Source organism: Heptranchias perlo, chromosome 4 (genome assembly GCF_035084215.1).
Source record: "Heptranchias perlo isolate sHepPer1 chromosome 4, sHepPer1.hap1, whole genome shotgun sequence".
Classification (NCBI taxonomy): domain Eukaryota; kingdom Metazoa; phylum Chordata; class Chondrichthyes; order Hexanchiformes; family Hexanchidae; genus Heptranchias; species Heptranchias perlo.
Window position 1 is genome coordinate 113169011 of NC_090328.1, and position 23054 is coordinate 113192064.

Below are 23054 nucleotides of genomic sequence, written 5' to 3' on the forward strand. Positions count from 1 at the left end.
ATATTTTAAAGTGAAAATTCCCTCCACAAATTTCTCCAGAAACATCCCACCAGCTTGGCCAGTTCCTGTGGCAGGTGGCAGATACCACAGATAAACACATGTCAAATTCGGCATGACTTAAATCTTTTGGTTCAGGCAAGTTTGGACACTTTTAGGAAAGTTAGAGAGAAAGCTATTACACAATTGTCTCTCTCTCAAGTAAAACAACTACATGGTTGAACAATACTGTTCATCTTTTCTTTTTAAAGAGGTAAAAAGAATTCTGATTTTCGTTACCTTTCAAAAGCATACTGAAGTTCAACTCCTCAGACTGATTTCAAATAAGTATTTTTGTACCTTATGATTATTAATAAGCTGACATAACTGTTTATTTTTTTAAATAAATATCACTTCAACTGTTTTTTTCCGAAAAGCACATTGGGGTAAATTGTCAATGATTTGAATGGAATGAAAACCGGGAGGATTCTGTCGGGGGCGGGCGGGCGATCAGCTCCACCAGATTACCCCCCAATGCAGTGAAGGTGAAAATCTACCCCATTGTTTCCCAAAGTAACATGCAATTTTAAACCTTTCCAAATTTGGTTTACTTACAGGAACTGTAACACCTACCTTTTCGTAAGACTTAGTCTCAGAAGTATGAGCATCCTCCTGATTCCTCAGTACCTTCTGGGTATCCAGGTTGAGTGCCTGAAGCTGCTCAATGAGTTCAGCTTGCTGGGCTGCGTGCTCAATGCTTTCTTTGTACAGACTCTGCAAGTCCTGTAACTCCTTCCTGTATAACATATTTGAGAAGAAAATACAAATTAGGCTGTTGACAGTTGTAGAAGAGGCAGAACTGCTAAATATGCCAATGGCCAATCGGGAATTGGACAATCCAAGCATCTTGGCACAAGTATCATCAGCCAGATTTGAAAACAATCCACCACAAATCATTCTCGGCTACGATCACAATTTGTTTTTTCAAATTTGAAACAGATCACAAATCTCAAAACAATGTGCATAGAATTTATTTCATTGCTTGAAACTTTGAAAATCATCTGTACATAGATGGAATTTTAGATTATTAAAAGAATACAAGATTGCTCCAAATAGGTAAAAGAAGTTGTAAGAAGCCATTAATTCTCTCTGTCAAAGTAAACGTTTCGCATACTGTGCATGTTGATAGGGGACAGGAAAATGTTTTATGTGTCCAGAGAATGAATCAGGATTACTGGCTCAAATGTCATATTCACTTAAAAAATGCTAATCAAAAGTCACTACTTGTAAAATAAAATCACTATTCCTTCCAAAAAATGTCACATTCCTTAAAAAGCACCTAATCAAAATGTATTTTTTTAAATGCTCACAATTACAGGCAGCATACATCATCATCCTCAGAATATTATCATTCCGAAGAAAGGAACCAATCAAATCCATGAAAAACATTTTGAAGATCTTTTGAGGCACCATGTTTCTTCCAAGAAAAAATAAAGCCCTGTTCAAAAAAGGGGAGCAGGAAAAACCCAGCAACTACAGGCCAGTCGGCCTCATGTCGATGGTGGGGAATCTTATAGAGACAATAATCCGAGACAAAATTAATGGTCACTTGGAACATAAGAATGTAAGACATTGGAGCAGCAGTAGGCCATACGGCCCCTCGAGCCTGCTCCGCCATTCAATAAGATTATGGCTGATCTTCTACCTCAAATCCACTTTCCCACCCGATCCCCATATCCCTTGATTCCCCCAGAGTCCAAAAATCTATCCATCTGATCCTTGAATATATTCAATGACTCAGCATCCACAGCCCTCTGGGGTAGAAAATTCCAAAGATTCACAACCCTCAGAGTTAAGAAATTCCTCCTCATCTCAGTCTTAAATGGCCGACCCCTTATCCTGCGACTATGCCCCCTAGTTCTAGACTCTCTACCCAGGGAAAACAATCTCGCAGCATCTCAGGAAAAATTTGTGATAATAAATGACCACCAGCAGGGATTTGTTAAAGGGAAATTGTGTTTGACTAACTTGATTGAGTTTTTTGATGAAATAACGGGGAGGGTTGATGAGGGTAGTGCGGTTGATGTTGTGTATATAGACTTTCAAAAGGCATTTGATAAAGCACCACATAATAGATTTATTAGCAAAATTAAAGCCCATGGGATTAAAGGGACAGTGGCTGCATAGATACAAAATTGGCTAAGGGACAGAAAGCAGAGAGTAGTGGTGAACGGTTGTTTTTCAGACTAGAGAGAAGTATACAGTGGTGTTCCCCAGGGGTCTGTATTAGGACCAGTGCTCTTTTTGATATATATTAATAACCTGGACTTGGGTAAGGAGGGCACCATTTCAAAGTTTGCAGACGACATGAACCGCAGAAATGTAGTGAGGAGGATAGTAACAAACTTCAGGAGAACATAGACAGACTGGTGAAATAGACAGACACATGGCAGATGAAATTTAACGCAAAGAAGTGTGAAGAGATGCATTTTGGTAAGAAGAATGGGGAGTGGCAATGTAAACTCAATGATACAATTTTAAAGGGCGTGCAGGAACAGAGAATCCTGGGGATGCACGTACACAAATCCTTGAAGGTGGCAGGACAAGTAGAGAAGGCAGTTAAAAAAGCATATGGGACCCTGGGCTTTATTAATAGAGGCACATAGTACAAAAGCAAGGAAGTTATGCTAAACCTTTATAAAACACTGATTAGGCCCCAGCTGGAGTATTGTGTCCAGTTCTGGGCACCACACTTTAGGAAGAATGTGAAGGCCCGAGAGAGAGTGCAGAGGAGATTTACTAGAATGGTACCAGGGATGAGGGATTTTCGTTATGTGGAGAAACTGAAGAAGCTGGGATTGTTCTCCTTAGAATAGAGAAGGTTAAGGGGAGATTTAATAGAGATGTTCAAAATCATGGTTCTGATAGAGTAAATAAGGAGAAACTGCTCCCAGTGGCAGAAGGGTTGGCAACCAGAGGACACAGATTTAAGGTAATTGGCAAAAGAGCCAAAGGTGAGATGAGGAAAACTTTTTTACGCAGCGAGTTGTTATGATCTGGAATGCGCTGCCTGAAAGGGCAGTGGAAGCAGATTCAATAGTAACTTTCAAAAGGGAATTGAATAAATAATTGAAGGGGAGAAATCTGCAAGGCTATGGGAAAAGGACAGGGGAGTGGGACTAATTGGATCGCTCTTTCAAAGAGCCAGCACAGGCACGATAGGCCGAACGGACTCCTTCTGTGCTGTATCATTCTCTGATTCTTACCTACAGCCTTAGCCATATTATCTTCAAATGCTTTGCAACAACTTCCCTTCCCTCAAGTCAGCACTCATTCAGGAGATTGGACACTGCCTTCCACTTTACTCCTGGAGTTTCAATCCTTTAGCCAGGCATGCTCCATAATAATTTTTTTTAAACCCAGCCAAGGCCTGGACTACAGTTCTCAAGAACCCCCATGTGGGTTACAACATACACTTAAGCCTCCAGTTGGGACAAGTTTGGCCCACACACGCATTAGCCGTAGTCTTTGTGCCCTACACAGCCCTTTTTTTGTCTGTGAGCAACAACATGGAAGATCAAGCAGTATGTTATAGGTAGGTAGTGACCGGCTAGTAAAGTAAATGTCTGACCATACTTAAAAAATAAAAGTTGGCGATAAGTATCATAAAATGAGTAACCAACAACCATTAAGAAATGCAGCTAGTGTTTATGACACTAAGATTCACTTCGTTCTACCATCAACTCCTCTGAGCAAGCATCTGTTCTATAAAAGATTATGAGAAAATGACTTTAGCCAAGAGGAAATTGTCCACAGTTAATATTAATATAAAAGCCTGCTGAATAGCAACAATATATATTTAAAACGGTGTTTTAATAAAATGGTTTACATTTTTCACTGGTAAATGCAAAACAATTCTAAGCAAAGTTCCTCTACTCACAAATGCAGATAACCACAGGGTTCATTTTTTTTTATAAGTTTCTGGCCAACAGCAAAAAAGCAGCTTGGAAAATGTGTATTATATATAAATAAATCTCAATATCTGGAAGAGCCTTCTTGAACCGCTGATCTTCAGTGGCACAATTCCTTTTGTAAATTTTCTAGATCAGATTTATTTGTTGAATTCTGCAGCATAATCAGCAACTCTCACAATCTTACAAAATTGCTAGGCCTAGGCCAGCAATACAATAATGACATTGGCATCTACCCAACAATGTGGATGATTGCCCAGATTATGTCCTATCCACAAAAAAACAGAATAAATCTAACCCGGTCAATTACCACCATATCAGCCTCCTGCTAATCATCAGTAAAGTGATGGAAGGACTCATCAACGGTGCTATCAATGGACACCTAGTCACCAATAACCTGCTCACTGACACACGATTCGGGTTCCACCAGAACCACTTAGCTCCTGATCTCATCGCAGCCTTGATCCAGACATGGACGCAAGAGCAGAATACCAGAGGAGAGGCAGCATTCGACGGAGTATGGCAGTAGGGGGCCTGAGCAAAAGTGAAGTTAATAGGAGGCAAAGGAAACTGTCCAGTGGCTGGAGTCATACCTGACGCAAACGTAGATAGTTTTGGTAGTCAGAAGCCAATCATCTCAGCCCCAGGACATCACTGCAAGAGTTCCTCAACCCATCCATCTTCAGCTGTATCATCAATGAGCTTCCCTCCATCATAAGGTTAGATGTAGGGCTGTTCACTCATGATGCCAGGATGAACTTTAAAATATAGCTTTCCTTAAAATGTTACACCAAAACATACTAAAGTATTGCATTATATTGAAAGTATAAGCATATAGTTATCAAATGTTATGGTGCTATGGTTACTGTATATATTAATTGAAAACAGCAAAGCAAGGGTGCCACCCTGGTTGAAGCCAGTCGCGGCAAAAAGGGCAGAAGGCATGATACCATAACAACTGGCAGGGCAAGTTGATAAGGCGGTTAAGAAAGTGCATGGGATACTTGGCTTTGTAAATAGAGACATTGAATACAAAAACAAAGTTATGCTCAACCTTTACAAATCACTGGTTAGACCTCAGCTGGAGTATTGTGTTCAATTCTGTAGGGAGGAACTGTTTCATCTGGCAAGTGGGTCAGTAACCAGAGGTCATAGATTTAAAATAATTGGCAAAGGAACTAGAAGGGAAATGAGGAGAAATTTTTCGCACAGAGGTTTGTTAAGATCTGGAACACACTACCTGAAAGGGTGGTGGAAGCAGATTCCATCGGAACTTTCAAAAGGCAATTGGACATGTACTTGAAGAGGACGAATTTGCAGGGTTATGGGGAAAAATCTGGGGTGTGGGACTAAATTGGACAACTCTTTCAAAGAGCCGGCACAGGCACAACGGGCCAAATGGCCCCCTTCTGTGCTGTAAGATTCTATGATTCTAATTGCTAACGGCCCTAGTGGAATGAATTATGACAGTCTCAGTCTGCTTCTTACTGCACAAATCCACACAGAACAACCCTACAGTAGAACTAATTCATCAGCCCTCCTCAGCAAAAACATGAGAATTCAAAGTATAGAAATGCAATGATACCAGCTACATTAACATACATTGTCAATATTTGTAGGGGATCCAGGCCATACCAGCACATGTGCATTTCATATAAATATCATATTTCATATCTAAATATATCTGTTTCTATTCTAATTTGCTGCATTTATAAGATGATATAAAACAAATATGCGGTTGACAATGTTGACATAATCTCTCGAAAATAGAAAAATGCATTTCCTTCACATAAACCAAAGCCTAGAAATCCTATAAAAAAGGAGAGAAATGTTTTGCTAAAATTGTTCTTTTTTAAACATTTTTCACTTTCAAGAAATGGGCTTAAAACTTTTTTTTTAAACTGTTTATCCTATAAAAATAAGTTTTTCTGTAGCATTTTATATTTTCCTCATTCACCAATAAATCTGACGAATTTAGGGAGAGGGTGCTGGTAGAGGCAGCTTGCAAAATAAAATTATCGCCAATGTCTCCCTGTACAATCCTTAGTCTGCTCATAAAGCTCAAGGAACCAAGAAACCCACAAAATTGTTTAAAAAAACAAGCAAAAATGACTAGAGTATGCAAAGGGAGTGTATTCTGGAAACTAAATGAAAGTTTTAAAAGCTGACAGGATACATTAAAATATGATCCAGTTATACAGATGTTTACTCCCATTGCAGCTGAGCGCATTTTCTGAACAACTGATAAAAGTTCTGAGCTAGCTGTCGCACGTCCTTAAATTGTGACTACACAGATAGTTAAAGTGCAGTTAATCACCACACTGAACATGACTGGATAAAGTCCAACATGGCTGTCAGCCACGCTTCTCGTGTCCCCAGTAACTTTGAAGCCATTTCAGTCAACCACCCAAATCTCATACAGACATCCTTTCATCTTAATCGCACATCTTTTCAAAACTGAAAATGATGGGATAGAGTCCAAGATAGCAACTAGCACACTTCGGTTTTATATGACTTTCTTCTGGTAATCATAAAAATTTTGAAACCACCAAATCAAATTTTATGAGTATTTACACCTCATTCTTAAACTGGGACTGATTGGTAAAATCAAAGACATCTGCCAGTAGCTCATGGATGCTCTTACTGCAATACCGTTGAAATCAAACTGATCATCAGCAAATTCAGTGTATGGCTTTATACCATGAAGTTCTTACTTCTCTTGGGAATAGACTGTGATTAACTAAATCAAAATCATCTATAAGGCGTAATGCATTAGTGTGCAAACATATAACACGCCTAAGAGCTAGAAGACCTTAATTAAAACAGGGGAAGTTCCCCACAGTGAGTTCTTCATGTCAACCGGAAACAGAGTAAAGAAAAGCTTAGGAGTTCCTGAGAAAAGGACGGGACAATAACAAGACAGAATCCATTCAAGGGTAAGGAATGTGATGGAGCAGATGCACAAGCTCTTGGGGAGCATGGGGCTAGGCCAGAAATCATTCACATTGGATCGAGCAACATCGAAATATTACGGGAAACAGGTCACAGAAGGCAGTAGTATCAGGATACAACCAATACCATGCGCCAGCAAGTACAGGAACTGCCAGATTCGGGAAATGATTGTATTGTAACATAAAGAAGGAGAAAAGGGTTCAGACTCCAAACTGGGAGGGACTGCAACATCAAGGGACAGGCTGATCAAATACAGACAGTCCTGGTTAGATTGGGAAGCTGAGGACACAAGTGGCAGATGTCATGTAATGTGATTGGGAAAGAATTATAAACAGTGGCAACATTAGCTAAATGGTATTATTCGATAAAGCATGAGAAGAACTAGGGTACTGTTAGATTGCTGAGCTATCAGCTGTAACCTCATGGCCCGGCATAGTCCTCACTCTACCATTACCAACAAGCCAGGGGATCAACCCTGGTTCAATGAGGAGTGTAGAAGAGCATGCCAGGAGCAGCACCAGGCGTACCTAAAAATGAGGTGCCAACCTGGTGAAGCTACAACTCAGGACTACATGCATACTAAACAGCGGAAGCAACATGCTAAACGATTCCACAACCAACAGATCAGATCAAAGCTCTGCAGTCCTGCCACATCCATTCGTGAATGGTGGTGGACAATTAAACAACTAACGGGAGGAGGAGGCTCTATAAACATCCCCATCCTCAATGATGGCGGAGTCCAGCACGTGAGTGCAAAAGACACGGCTGAAGCGTTTGCAACCATCTTCAGCCAGAAGTGTCGAGTGGATGATCCATCTCGGCCTCCTCCCGGTATCCCCACCATCACAGAACCCAGTCTTCAGCCAATTCAATTCACTCCACGTGATATCAAGAAACGGCTGAGTGCACTGGATACAGATAAGGCTATGGGCCCCGACAACATCCCGGCTGTAGTGCTGAAGATTTGTGCTCCAGAACTAGCTGCGCCTCTAGCCAAGCTGTTCCAGTACAGCTACAACACTGGCATCCACCCGACAATGTGGAAAATTGCCCAGGTATGTCCAGTCCACAAAAAGCAGGACAAATTCAATCCGGCCAATTACCGCCCCATCAATCTACTCTCAATCATTAGCAAAGTGATGGAAGGTGTCGTCGACAGTGCTATCAAGTGGCACTTACTCACCAATAACCTGCTCACCGATGCTCAGTTTGGGTTCCGCCAGGACCTCTCGGCTCCAGACCTCAATACAGCCTTGGTCCAAAAATGGACAAAAGAACTGAATTCCAGAGGTGAGGTGAGAGTGACTGCCCTTGACATCAAGGCAGCATTTGACTGAGTGTGGCACCAAGGAGCCCTAGTAAAATTGAAGTCAATGGGAATCAGGGGGAAAACTCTCCAGTGGCTGGAGTCATACCTAGCACAAAGGAAGATGGTAGTGGTTATTGGTGGCCAATCATCTCAGCCCCAGGACATTACTGCAGGAGTGCCTCAAGGCAGTGTCCTAGGCCCAACCATCTTCAGCTGCTTCATCAATGACCTTCCCTCCATCATTAGGTCAGAAATGGGGATGTTCGCTGATGATTGCACAGTGTTCAGTTCCATTCGCAACCCCTCAGATAATGAAGCAGTCCGAGCCCGCATGCAGCTAGACCTGGACAACATCCAGGCTTGGGCTGATAAGTGACAAGTAACATTCGTGCCAGACAAGTGCCAGGCAATGACCATCTCCAACAAGAGAGAGTCTAACCACCTCCCCTTGACATTCAACGGCATTACCATCGCCGAATCCCCCACCATCAACAGCCTGGGGGTCACCATTGACCAGAAACTTAACTGAACCAGCCATATAAATACTGTGGCTACAAGAGCAGGTCAGAGGCTGGGTATTCTGCGGCGAGTGACTCACCTCCTGACTTCCCAAAGCCTTTCCACCATTTACAAGGCACAAGTCAGGAGTGTGATGGAATACTCTCCACTTGCCTGGATGAGTGCAGCTCCAACAACACTCAAGAAGCTCGACACCATCCAGGACAAAGCAGCCCACTTGATTGGCACCCCATCCACCACCCTAAACATTCACTCCCTTCACCACCGGTACACTGTGGCTGCAGTGTGTACCATCCACAGGATGCACTGCAGCAACTCGCTAAGGCTTCTTCGACAGCACCTCCCAAACCCGCGACCTCTACCACCTAGAAGGACAAGAGCAGCAGGTACATGGGAACAATACCACCTGCACGTTCCCCTCCAAGTCACACAACATCCTGACTTGGAAATATATCGCCGTTCCTTCATCGTCGCTGGGTCAAAACCCTGGAACACCGTTCCTAACAGCACTGTGGGAGAACCTTCACCACACGGGCCGCAGCGGTTCAAGAAGGCGGCTCACCACCACCTTCTCAAGGGCAATTAGGGATGGGCAATAAATGCCGGCCTCGCCAGCGACGCCCACATCCCATGAACGAATAAAAAAAAAGCACAGTGTGCAGCCGGATCTTGTGATTTTTAGCCAGGGGACTAGAGCACAAGATTCAGGAAGTGATTGAGTTTGTACAATGCACTGGTTCAGTCTCACCTGGAATAGTGTATACCATTCTGGTCATCGTGTTATGAGTAAGATATCCAGGTATTGGAGACAGTACAGCAAAAATCACCTAATTTGATAGATAGGACTCGGCACCTGAGTTTATGAGAAGCTGGGAATCTTTACACTATAGAAGAGGAAGGTGAGGGTGATCTACTGTTCCCCAATGCTGTGGTGGATCAACAGGAGAGGAGGGTACAAGCTAAGAATTGGTGAGCCATACCGCCTTGCAATTAAGGGGGCAGAGAAAGGGGGTGGAAGCTTATGGCTGTAGGATGCTTTACAGGATGTTATGTGCAGATGAACAGCCTCTAATCTGATGCTAACACTCGGCCCCAAATCTTGCTATCTCCTACAGCAAGGGCAGAGTGCCTAACCATGAGATCCATGCTTTGCTCCTCATAGGGAGTGACATAGGAGATGCCTCTCTGGTGCCCTTCTTCTCGTGGGCACTGTGCACAAGTTTCCCCTGCAACAAGATTGACTCAATTAGGTAAAGGGTGGCAATTGAAAACTGCCTACCAGGTGGCATCAGACTGCTGATATAAGAAATATGGTGGTATTATCCCGTTTAAATGGAGGGAGGGGTTTTGAAGTTGCGCATGCAAGTAAATGCTGTTAGGAGATAATGACACATCTCCTAGTTAGCATCCCTTTAACCAAAGTGCAGTGTGAAAGGCAGATTGTCCTGCTCTTAATTTTCCACGGGTGAAGAGTGCACTGATGCCCAAGAAACGGTGGAGTTGTCTGGTGTGTTTCCTTGCCTGCTCTTGTCAGGTCACTGAATTTCTTGCGACACTGGTCAGCAGTTCCGGAGGGGAGCAAGTTGGCTCTCTTCTTTGAGAGGTTTGGGAATCAGACTCGTTGATATTGTAAGCTCTTCTTTTGATCATCTTTGCAATGCTCTTGCCCCTTTTTCAGAAATCTGTGCCAGCTGCCCCATTGGTAGACATTCTTGAAAGGTGGGACAAAAACACAGCTAAGCCATGAGCAATGCAGTGTAGCTATCGAACTGTGACCTGAGTGATCCAAACACTTCACAACTTCAGCCAGACCTGGCTTTTTAAAGACTGCATTCTGATTTCCAAGCACCTCCAGCATATTATACTCCCATTTCACACGGGATTTGCGCTGGAGAGCCGCAAATGAGCTGGCCCAGGAAATTGGCATGAGTTCCCCGGATTCACTGGCGTAAAACCTGCACAACTGACCAGGCGGAATTTCAGGGGCCCAGTTACCTTCCTCCAATTGGTGAATCTTGCAAACCACCTGTATTTTCAGCTTTAAAAATGGAAATGCATAACAATTAAATCTAAAGGTAAACAAATATATGTAAAATAAAGGCCATTCATTTACACACAATAATGAACAGAGCTGCGGAAGTCAATCTCCAAAGCACCAGGAAAAATCCAAGAAGTACACGTAATAAAAATGGAATTTGACTTATTCGGCCAAATCCGTGGCCCTGATGCTATACATGGTATAAATAACCCTATTGATATAAAAGAGAATCCTCCGACTCCTCATTAGCAATGCTATGAGAGATCTACTAATATTTTATGAATATATTTGTGAATCCATGGATCTTTCAGTAACTTGTGTAATAATTGTATCTCGTGAATCCTATTGCTTTAGTGAACTTGCTATATTCCAACAACTGGCAAACCACTCCCATCTCCAGGCTACAGAGGAACTCCAGTAACCATCAGAAACGACACTCCCTGTCCCAAACTGTGAGAAATGGCACAGGAGATATACTAGTAGTTTTAAAAATACAAATTCCCCAATTTTTATTTTCTTCGATATTTATCATATCCTCAAGAAACAAGGATATTCCAAACTATGAGTAAACATTTTGACAGAATAAAAGGACTCCAGACAAGAACTGTACATTTGACAAATATTATTATTGCTCTTGCAGTGTAACACATCACAAAATCAATAGCAATTTTCTATCAAAGATATAAATTATTCTATGTGCATCCTTTTCTAAATTAGCACACAGTTTCGTCCCCTCCGATATTAATGTGCAATATAGCAGTGTCAAATAAACAAAAATTTTAAGTGTTTGCATTTAAAAGTCAACATTCTTAATCTGTGTGGAGGGAAGAAAACAAAATGGCTGTTTAATGCAGGTGCCCTAAAATGAATAGACAGCATTGTTTTTTAAGAATCAAATACTTCAAAATATTTCATGTTTGACGACCCAAAGAACACCAATTATTTAGTTGCTTCTGTAAATGCCATTTTTGTTGAAAACAAATTACTGCTAACTAAAGTTCTTACTGAAGTAATGACCAAATAAAACAAGAACGTGAAGTAATGGCATTTTTAAATAGTGTAATTAAAAATAATCGCCTCATCATTTGCAACATATCATTTATATATCCTGCATAGTGCACAAACCACGTAAATGTCTACTACTTTCAGTTGACTTAATATACACCATTCATAAGCTTAGAGATTATTTAGCTTCTGTAGATGGCAGCATAATTAAAGTTTTACATTCTGTTGCAGCGATGTGTATCATTTTCACATTCACACCGCCAGTCATTCTTTATATTTTTATACACATTTTTTTTCAAATATTCTTCACTGTGTATATATTCTAAATAAAATAGGTGTTAGAAAATCATCCTTTTTTATTTGGTCTGATAAGTCTTTACAGAATCATCTATAGATGAAGTAGAGAGAAAGACTTGCATTTATATGGCGCCTTTCACGACCTCAGGACGTCCCAAAGCGCTTTACAGCCAATGAAGTGCTTTGTGAAGTGTCGTCACTGTTGAAATGGAGGAAACATGGCAGCCAATTTGCACACAGCAAGGTCCCACAAACAGCAGTGAGATACTGACCAAATCATCTGTTTTCAGTGATGTTGGTTGAGGGATAAATATTGGCCAGGACACCGGGGTATAAGTTCACGTGCTCTGTTTAAAGCAAATAGTGTCTAATTTTCTTAGAACTGGTAGTAGATGACAGTTAGTGAAGATGTAGTTAATGAGGGCATTCCTTTATAGGGGGAAATGTAACAATTAAATCCCTGTGTATTGTTTTTGTTTAAATGGAGCAATTTGATAAATGAGACAATTGTGCTTCAACCAGGCCATCAAAATTAACAGTGTTCAACTATGACACAGTTTTTACTTGAAGGAAACATACTTCCAGAATTCTATCGCACTAACACAGGATCCCTGGATCAGGTCCAGTAAAACATTGTCATGGTCAAGTGAAAACAGATGTCGGATAGGTAGACTGCCAACTAGCTGGACGACTATCTTTTCACAAAGAACTTATTATTTGCATGTTTACAGAGTGTTGCAAAAACTCATTGCATAACATTACCACATTTCTTACCGAGAAATATATTTACTGTACATAATTTCTGAAGTCTGATTTTAGTATTAAAAATAATTTGGAAATACAACATGTTCTTGGAACAGGAAAACTCTCACTTGTTCCAATTTATTCCATCTGTCTCAACCAAATCTTAGAAATTAAAATACAGAAATATACAGATGATATTGAAACAAGCTGAAATTTCTCGTTAATATTGAGCTGCTTTCCAGTGCAATTGTCCTGCCTATGTTCCGATCAGTACAGTTTTGTGAAATAATGCACACCCACTACATTTCTCCCATGGATATAGAATAAATCGGTTTCAGTATTCTTTTGCCTGTTCTATGCGGATGCCTGCTACATTATTTTTATAAAAAGCTCCAATCCTCTTGCATCATCTGCCACTGCCTAAGTCAGAGTTTCCTAGGTATTAATAGAAAGCCTTGGTCCTTCTGATTTGCAAGGAGTGATTCAATGCAAAAAAATCTGTTATTAGCACGAACTGGTTTAATACACTTGAAGGAAGAAGTTCAGTAGCAGAGGTAAAGCCATTATCCTACACTACTATGTTAATAAGTTTGAAACCTGTCAGAGCCCAATTTCAGCACGCAGTTAGATATGTGATGAACCTTGGAGCTTTGAACTCAATGCTTAACTGAAAGTGCCATTGAAATTAAACTGTTAATATGCCTCAATAATTTGACACAAATCGCTCAAGCAAGTCGTGAACACACCTACTTACCAAAGTTAGTATTATTAGTAATTTTTGTGGGGGTGGGATGTTTGGAAGATGGTTTCGAGTGATTGCAAATCAACCAGTGAGTTCCATGTGCATTTCAATGCCTGGAAAGGTTCTGTCATCAAAGGTTGGCAATAGTAGGTTCCATATAAAGCTGTAATGAGTGGAGTGAGGCTCTGCACTATGTCTAAGGAGGATTAAACTTTCCATATGCTTCAGCTACAAATGGATGCAAGTTCTCATTTGTCTATGCATCATTCTAGTTGCCTCCTGTGATATTCAGTCATTACGTTCTTAAAGGAAAATATGTAATGAAAAATATGTTTTGGTTGTAGGGTATTAGCAGGATAAAATGTCTGCAATAAAATTGTACAGATAAATTTGATCAAAGATAGTCACATCCCATCTCAACACAGGTTTAAATCATTTGCATAATGCTACTTCTCAGGAATTGCTAGCTTTTTTATACAAATTAATGCACCAGATCTGACCATACTGTAATGAATGAAACAACCAAGTTATTACAGCTTTCTCTTTTCAGTTTTCCATTTCTCAGCAGCTTTTCAAATATGCAGCACTAATCCTATGGCTTTAATGCAGAAAAGATTTACATGCTGTCACACAGAGCTCAAGTCTGAGCATGTTGAACCTTTAACCTAGGCCTTTATGTATTCCCGCTGCTCTGTCAAACTCAACAGTAATTAAAACGTTAAGTCAATCTTAAAATTTTGTAGGTCCTGGACATTCAACCACTGAAATTTATGAGCAGTTACCAAGCGTTTCTCTTGTCAAAGCACCTGCACTTACAATCTACTATGAAAACATACTCTTCTAACATTCTGCGGCTTATTTCTAATGTGAAGAAAAGCTAAACCCAGCATTAAACTATTTAAGTAGACTAAAATTCTAACAGGCGTGCAAAAGTCATCGTGTAGTTATCAAGACAACACTGAACAAACTTGAATGAGCGTTCTGTATAAACTACTTGCCTGAATTTAGACACTTCAACATCCTTTAGTGTCAGTTCTGTCTGTTGATCCACAAGGTGAGATGAAATCTCATTACATTTGTTGTGCATGTTTTCCACTTGATCCCTGGCTTCTTTCAGGTCATCTTCCAATACCTGTTTTTACCATAACAAGACAAACAAAATCAAATTCAATAAAAACAAGTATCGCCAACAAAGAGATCACTATTTATGACAGAGTTGGATTATTTTTGTTAGAGAAGCTCCACTTTGTAAGAAATAAGTTAACAAGTTAACTTGCAGCTAGTTATCAAAATGCCTTTTTCACAACAGAAAGAGACCAACTAGTTCTAGAATGCCAAGGCATGCTGTTCCACACACGTGGAGTGAACAGCAACAGTTTATTTGGGGTGGATTATTTCTGAAATGGCATTTGTTTTGGCTTCGGATACTACACAACGCATGCGACAAGCACAAAAACAGCAGCCTCCTAAACAATGCTCCTTCACTCAATATTTAATACCAGTTACATTTAATCAAATGTAACACGTTATAGCCTCAACCTGCAACACCACCACAGTGGGAAACACAGGCTCAATCTTCCAGTCTCAACTGCCCTCTTGTGAGAAGGTGTTGAGCGGAGATCAGGCATCATCTCAGAGGAGGGGGAGAAAATCAGTCCACACATTACTGTCATGCACCTCCTGGTCGCCAGCTCAGAGCAGCACTGCCAGACTTTCTAGCTGTGGTTTATTTTCCAGTCAACTATCATTATATGTTCTCTATTTCTTCATAACTACCACCAAAGGCAGATAATGCTGACACCAACCATTTTTTTTATTTGCACCATGATTTTTCATGTTATAGGCTATTATTTCACTATCCTGTAGACTGCAGATACAATTATTAAAATTAATTGCTTATTCAATATCAGTAAAACAATTCCTGCTACATGCAATTATATGTTAAGTTTTTCTCTGTGCTGATCTGCAGCAGATTACAGAATGCTGCTGTACATTATTTGTAAAATAAATAGTGCTCAAATTTAACTGGATGTTCAAAAAGTGATATAATTACTGATTTCACTTGTTTTATACATATTTATATATATAGTAAAATGTTAAATAATGTGGAAGTATGGAGTGCCCATAATCCACTCACATCACAAGCATCAATGATTGAGTGGTCTTTTACTTAATTCCACCAGAGAGATTGTGCCCAATTCCATAAAGAATATCGACTGGAGTATTGGGTACTGTTTCTAGCCATTACAATACACATACGAATCCATAGGCAACTCTAACTCACCTTCCACCTTTCCTCTACGATTGTTTCCAGCCCTACATACCATTATTCAGTCTCCATTCTTCCGTTGTGCATTCCGGCTCCTTCCCCTACCCCTCCCCAAGCAGGGAGTTTCCCCATGTCCTGGCCAATATTCCTCTCTCAAACCAACATCATCAAGAACAGATGAACTCATTTATCATTTGCTGTTTCTGGGATCTTGCTGTGTGCAAATTGGTTTCTGCATTTCCCTGCATAACAGTAATTGTACTGCAAAAGTGATACATTCATTGTGAAGCACTTTGGAACATCCTGACAATATGATAAGGCACTTTGTAAATGCAAGTTTCCCCCTTACTGGTGAAATTTAATCCTGAATAGTTGAGAATAGGTGCAAGTCTAACCAGAATTGCAATGCATTGAAAGCAAGAATATAGAATTTGCATTTATATTGTGCCTATTACGTCCTCAGGATGTCCCAGAACCGTTTACAGCAATGGATTCCTTTTGAACTGCAGTCATTATTGCAATTTAGGCAAACATGGCATTATTTGCACACAGCAAGGTCCCACAAACAGCAAATGAGTTGATGGCCTAGAAATTCTACCGCACAGCGCCCGTTTTTCGGGCACAAAACAGCCTCCTAAGCCTCCAATACGGCAGGCAGGAAGCGCACTCATTACGAGCCGGAGGTGCGCCATATCGGTATAGGCAAAATTTAGGCGTCCAGGGCCCACGCCTGCAACAGGTGCTACGCCCTCTACATATGCAGGGGGTATTTATCCCAGGGCGCTGAAAGAAATTAGAGAACAGATTTGTGAAGTACTGGCAATCATTATAAGAAAGCCATTGGGCACTGGGGAGGTATCAATAGATTGGAAACAGGCTAAAGTGGTGCCCATATTCAAAACAGGTGACAAAACAGGCACAGGTAACTACAGACCCATTAGTCTTACTTCCATTCCTTGTACAATGATGGAATTGATTACCATGAGTAAACTTGATGATCGTCTGTACAACAATAACCTAACTAACAGCAGTCAGCATGGATTCAGATTAGGAAGTGACTGCCTAGACCAACTTTCCTGACTTCTCGGAGGAAATGACAACTTAAGTGGACAGTGGTAAGCCCTATGACATGGTATATCTTAACTTGCAAAAGGCTTTTGATAAGGCTCCACACAAAAAGGCTATTCATTAAACTCAAAGCTGTGGGGATTCAGGATAAAACCTGGGGAATGGATAAGAAACTGGTTGAAGGATAGGAAACAACATGCACTCATAAGAGGAGTTACATCAGAGTAGGTTGGAGGTGCCTCAGGGCTTGGTGCCGGGGCCATTACAGTTTCTATTTTACATCAATAACCATGATGGACAAAATTGCAGATGATAAAGATTGAATTGAAAGGGGCAGCTCAGAAATTACACAATGAGTTGGATAAGATCTGTAAGTGAACAGAAAAATGGGAGGCAAAATTTAATGCAGCCAAGTGTAAAGCACTACACATAGGAAGAAATAATAGACGGCATGCACACTCTATGCATGGTGTTGAAATAACTTCAGATAAAGTTGAAAGAGACCTAGGAGACCTAGTAGACTCAACGCTAAACATGTTCAACCATTACAGAGCTTGACTTACGGTATGCAGTATTTATTGGCAATCACTGAATTTTCCAGGCTTAGACAACTCAGAACAGCATCCAGGATGGATGTTGATCAACACCATTGCTGCTCATTGTATCTCATGTATATGAGAAACGGGACATAAAATATTAAATAATTTCTAACCAGGGTATTTTTAAAACTTGCTACGATAGAAGAAAGACTTGCATTTATATAGTACCTTTCAAGACCACAGGACGTCCCAAAGTGCTTTAAAGCCAATGAAGTACTTTTGAAGTGTAGTCACTGTTAGTAATGTAGGAAACACAGCAGCCAATTGCACACAGCAAGCTCCCACAGATAGGGAGCACTTTATATTGAAAGTATTCCCCTCCTATGCTTTCTATCACCATTAATTATTCCACCTAAAACTGTACTTGAGCAAGAGCACCCAAAACTAAATAAAATTCTAACTGCTATGAAAATGTTTCTGAAAGTTATTTTTTACTATTATTTGATCTTTAATCTTCTCCCTCTGGTCCTTCCTTGATCATTTCCATGGAAACAATTGGCCATTACATGGTTTGTTTAGCTGAAAGGGCAGGACTGTTCCACCTGGAGGATAATGCTCAATAGCTCCACAACTGACTAATAGAAAGTGAGACTGTGCAGAATGCACGAACTAGGTTATTTCAGGTCCATCACCAACATCAGAAGATGGACTTGATTTGTCTCACCATTAGGGAATGGTCTTTCAATCTTTTCGGCTTTCAGAATCATAGAATTATTACAGCACAGAAGGATGCCATTCAGCCCATCGAGCCCGATCCAGCCCTTTGTAAGAGCAATCCAGTTAGTCCTATTCACCCAGTCTTTCCCCATAGCCCTGCAAATTTTTTCCCTGCAAGTATTTATCCAATTCCTTTTTGAAAGCCACAATTGAGTCTGCTTCCACCACCCTTTCAGGCAGTGCGTTCCAGATCATAACTACTCGCTGCATAAAAAAGCTTTTCCTCATGTCGCCTTTGGTTCTTTTGCCATTCACCTTAAATTTATGTCCTCTGTTTCTCAACCCTTCCGCAAGTGGGAACAGTTTCTCTTTATTTTTTTATCTGAAACCTTCATGATTTTGAACACCTCTATCAAATCTCCTCCCAACCTTCTCTGCTATAAGTAGAACAACCCCAACTTCTCCATTCTATCCACGTAACTGAAGTCCCTCATCCCTGGAACCATTCTAGTAAATCTCCTCTGCACCCTTTCTAAAGCCTTCATATCTTTCCAAAAGTGCGGTGCCCAGAATTGGACACAATACTCCAGCTGTGGCCGAACCAGTGTTTTATAGAGGTTCAACATAACTTCCTTGCTTTTGTTCTCTATGCCTCTATTTATAAAGTCCAGGATCCCGTATGCTTTTTTAACCGCTTTCTCAACCTGTCCTGCCACCTTCAAAGGTTTGTGCGCATATACCACCAGATCTCTCTGTTCCTGCACCCGCTTTAGAATTGTACCATTTAGTTTATATTGCCTCTCCTGGTTCTTCCTGCCAAAATGTATCACTCAGCACTTCTCTGCGTTAAATTTCATCTGCCACGTATCCGTCCATTCCACCAGCCTGTCTCTGTCCTCATGAAGTCTACCACTATCCTCCTTACTGTTTACTACACTTCCAAGTTTTGTGTCATCTGCAAATTTTGAAATTGTGCCCTGTACACCCAAGTCCAATTCATTAATATATATCAAAAAAAGCAGTGGTCTTAGTACTGATCCGTGGGGAACACCACTGTACATCTCCTTCCAGTCCAAAAAACAACCAGTCAACACTACTCTCTGTTTCCTGTCACTTAGCCAATTTCGTATCCATACTGCCACTGCCCCTTCTTTTCCATGGACTTAATTTAGCTGACAAGCCTATTACGTGGTACTTTATCAAAGGCCTTTTGAAAGTCCATTTAAACCACATCAACCGCACTGCCCTCATCGACCCTCTCTGTTACCTCTTCAAAAAACTCTATCAAGTTAGTTAAACACAATTTGCCTTTTAATAAATCCGAAGTGGCTTTCCTTTATTAATCCACACTTGTCCAAGTAACTATTAATTTGTTCCGGATTATCGTTTCTAAAAGTTTCCCCACCACTGAGGTTAAATTGACTGACCTATAGTTGCTGGGTTCATCCTTACACCCTTTTTTGAATAAGGGTGTAACATTTGCAATTCTCCAGTCCTCTGGCACTACCCCCGTATCTAGGGAGGTTTGGAAGATTATGGCCAGCACCTCTGCAATTTCCACCCGTACTTCCCTCAACAACCTAGGATGCATCCCATCCCAACCGGGTGACTTATCTACTATAAGTACAGCCAGCCTTTCAAGTACCTTCTCCAACAATTTTTAGCTCATCCAGTATCTCAACTACCTCCTTTTTTAACTGTGACATTGGCAGCATCTTCTTCTTTGGTAAAGACAGATGCAAAGTACTCATTTAGTACCTCAGCCACGCCCCCTGCCTCCGTGCATAGATCTCTTTTTTGGTCCCTAATCGGCCCCATCCCCCCTCTTACTACCCATTTACTATTTATATGCCTATAGAATACTTTTGGATTCCCTTTTATGTTAGCCACCAGTCTATTCTCATACTCTCTCTTTGCCCCTCTTATTTCATTTTTCACGCCTCCTCTGTACTTTCTATATTCAGCCTGGTTCTCACTTGTATTATCAACCTGACATCCATCATACATCTTTCGGTTTCATCTTCCTCTCTATCTCTTTCTTCATCCAGGGAGCTCTGGCTTTAGTTGCTCCACCTTTCTCACTCACAGGAATGTACCTAGACTGTACCCGAACCATCTCCTCTTTAAAGGCTGCACATTGTTCGATTACAGTTTTGCCTGCCAATCTTTGATTCCAATTTACCCGGGCCAGATCCATTCTCATCCCACTGAAATTGGCCCTCCTTCAATTGAGTATTTTTACTCTAGATTGCTCCTTGTCCTTTTCCATAATTAATCCAAACCTATGATACTATATGATTGCTGTTCCCTAAATGTTCCCCCACTGACACTTGCTTCACTTGATTCCCCAGAACCAGATCCAGCAATGCCTCCTTCCTCGTTGGGCCAGAAACATACTGATCAAGAAAGTTCTCCTGAACACAGTTCAGAAATTTCTCCCCCTCTTTGCCCTTTACACTATTACTATCCCAGTCTATATTAAGATAGTTGAAGTCCCCCATTATCACTATTCTATGGCTCTTGCATCTCTCTGTAATCTCCCTATAAATTTGCTCCTCTATCCTTCCCACTCATCGGTGCCTATAGAATACACCCAGTAGTGTAATGGAGCCTCAATCGTTTCTTAACTCTAACCAAATAGATTCTGTCCTTGACCTGTTCAGGGCATCCTCTCTCCCCAGTACTAAATATTCTCCTTAATCAATAATGCCACCCACCCCCTTCCTTTTTTTCCTTCCCTATCTTTCCTGAACACCTTGTATCCAGGAATATTTAGTACCCAATCCTGCCCTTTTCTGAGCCAGATCTCCATTATTGCCACTACATCATATTCCCATGTGGCTATTTGAGCCTGCAGCTCACCAACCTTATTTACCACGCTTCGTGTGTTTACACACACGCACCCGAAACCTATCTTAGACCTTCTCGTATTCTCTCAGTTTGATCCCATCTAATACCGTACTATTTCTTACTCTAGTGCTATCTGTCTTTCCCAATCCTTTCCAATGCTACCAGTCCATCTTGAACAGGTCCCTCCTGCCGCAGAACTGGTACCAATGCCCCAAGAATCTGAAGCCCTCCCTCTTGCACCATGTCTCTAGCCACGCATTAACCTGCCTTATCTTCTTATTTCTGTGCTCACTAGCGCGTGGCACTGGGAATACTCCAGAGATTACTACATTTGAGGTCCTGCTTTTTAACTTCCTCCCTAGCTCCTGAAACTCTGACCGCAGCACCTCATCCCTTTTCTTTCCTATGTCGTTGGTACCCACATGGACCACGACTTCTGGCTGTTCCCCTTCCCCCCACAGAATGTTCTGCACCCTCTCAGTGATGGCCTTTACCCTAGCACCAGGGAGGCAACATACCATGCGGGACTCATGTCAGCAGTCACAGAAATGCCTGTCTGTCCCCCTGGCTATCAAATCCCCTGTGACTACTGCATTTCTACACTTCACTGTGCCCCCCTGTGCAGTCCTTTGCCCTATGGTGCCATGCTCAGGACTGCATTCCTTCGAGGTGTCGTCACCCTCACTGGTATTCAATGCTGAATACCAGTTTGAGAGTGCCACACGCCCAGCAGATTCCTGGACTGCCTGCCTCTCTCTAACCTATCGGATGGCCACCCATTTGCTATCCTGAACTCTCTGTGGCTGTGGGGTGACCACCTCCTGGAACGTACGATCCAGGAAACCTTCAGCCTCCCTTGTGCTCTTTGGATTCAGAATGAAGATTCTCATTCCAATCTGTTTTTTATTTTCTTCCCAGTGTGTCTTGCAAAGTTTACAGGTCTTCCAATAGCCCACCTCAGGTTTTGTAGAAGTGTGCATCAAGGGACCCAACTTCTGTCTAAATTGGGTCCTACAGAAGAGGTTAGCATGAAGGTAGACCTCGAAGCTTCAGATGATTAGCAATTCTTGTGACTCAAGACTCAAATGATGTACAGAAAATTCAGAAATATCAGCATATATATTCTACATTTCTTTTGGCAGTTGCATAGCTGGAACACAGGCTCTGGGTTAAGTGTCTGAGACATAGCTATCTCAACCGCCACCACCTCCAACAGTGTCTGGGACACAGCTATCTCAACCGCCACCACCTCCAATAGTGTCTGGGACATAGCTATCTCAACTGCCACCACCTCCAATAGTGTCTGGGACATAGCTATCTCAACCACCACCACCTCCACCACCTCCAACGGTGTCTGGGACATAGCTATCTCAACCGCCGCCACCACCACCAACAGTGTCTGGGACACAGCTATCTCAACCGCCACCAACACCTCCAACAGTGTCTGGGACACAGCTATCTCAACCGCCACCAACACCTCCAACAGTGTCTGGGACACAGCTATCTCAACCGCCACCACCTCCAACAGTGTTTGGGACACAGCTATCTCAACCGCCACCAACACCTCTAACAGTGTCTGGGACACAGCTATCTCAACCGCCACCACCTCCAACAGTGTCTGGGACATAGCTATCTCAACCACCACCACCACCTCCAACAGTGTCTGGGACATAGCTATCTCAACCACCACCACCACCACCTCTAACAGTGTCTGGGACATAGCTATCTCAACCACCACCACCACCTCCAACGGTGTCTGGGACATACCTATCTCAACCACCACCACCACCTCCAACAGTGTCTGGGACATAGCTATCTCAACCGCCGCCACCACCACCAATAGTGTCTGGGACATACCTATCTCAACCACCACCACCACCTCCAACAGTGTCTGGGACACAGCTATCTCAACCGCCACCACCTCCAACAGTGTTTGGGACACAGCTATCTCAACCACCACCACCACCTCCAACAGTGTCTGGGACACAGCTATCTCAACCGCCACCACCTCCAATAGTGTCTGGGACACAGCTATCTCAACCACCACCAACACCTCCA

At 41.8% G+C, this 23054-nt stretch overlaps 1 protein-coding gene across 5 annotated transcripts in view; it reads right to left on the reverse strand.

Moving 5' to 3' along the window:
* The window catches only part of cntln (centlein, centrosomal protein), a 366307-nt gene that overhangs the window by 240851 nt on the left and 102402 nt on the right, over positions 1-23054 (reverse strand). For all 5 annotated transcript variants that reach the window (XM_067983463.1, XM_067983465.1, XM_067983464.1 and 2 more), the window contains exons 7-8: positions 14552-14685; positions 610-772 (exon numbers count right to left, since the gene is read on the reverse strand). In XM_067983463.1, coding sequence (XP_067839564.1) covers positions 610-772; positions 14552-14685 — 297 coding nt within the window. The remainder of the gene's footprint in view (positions 1-609; positions 773-14551; positions 14686-23054) is intronic.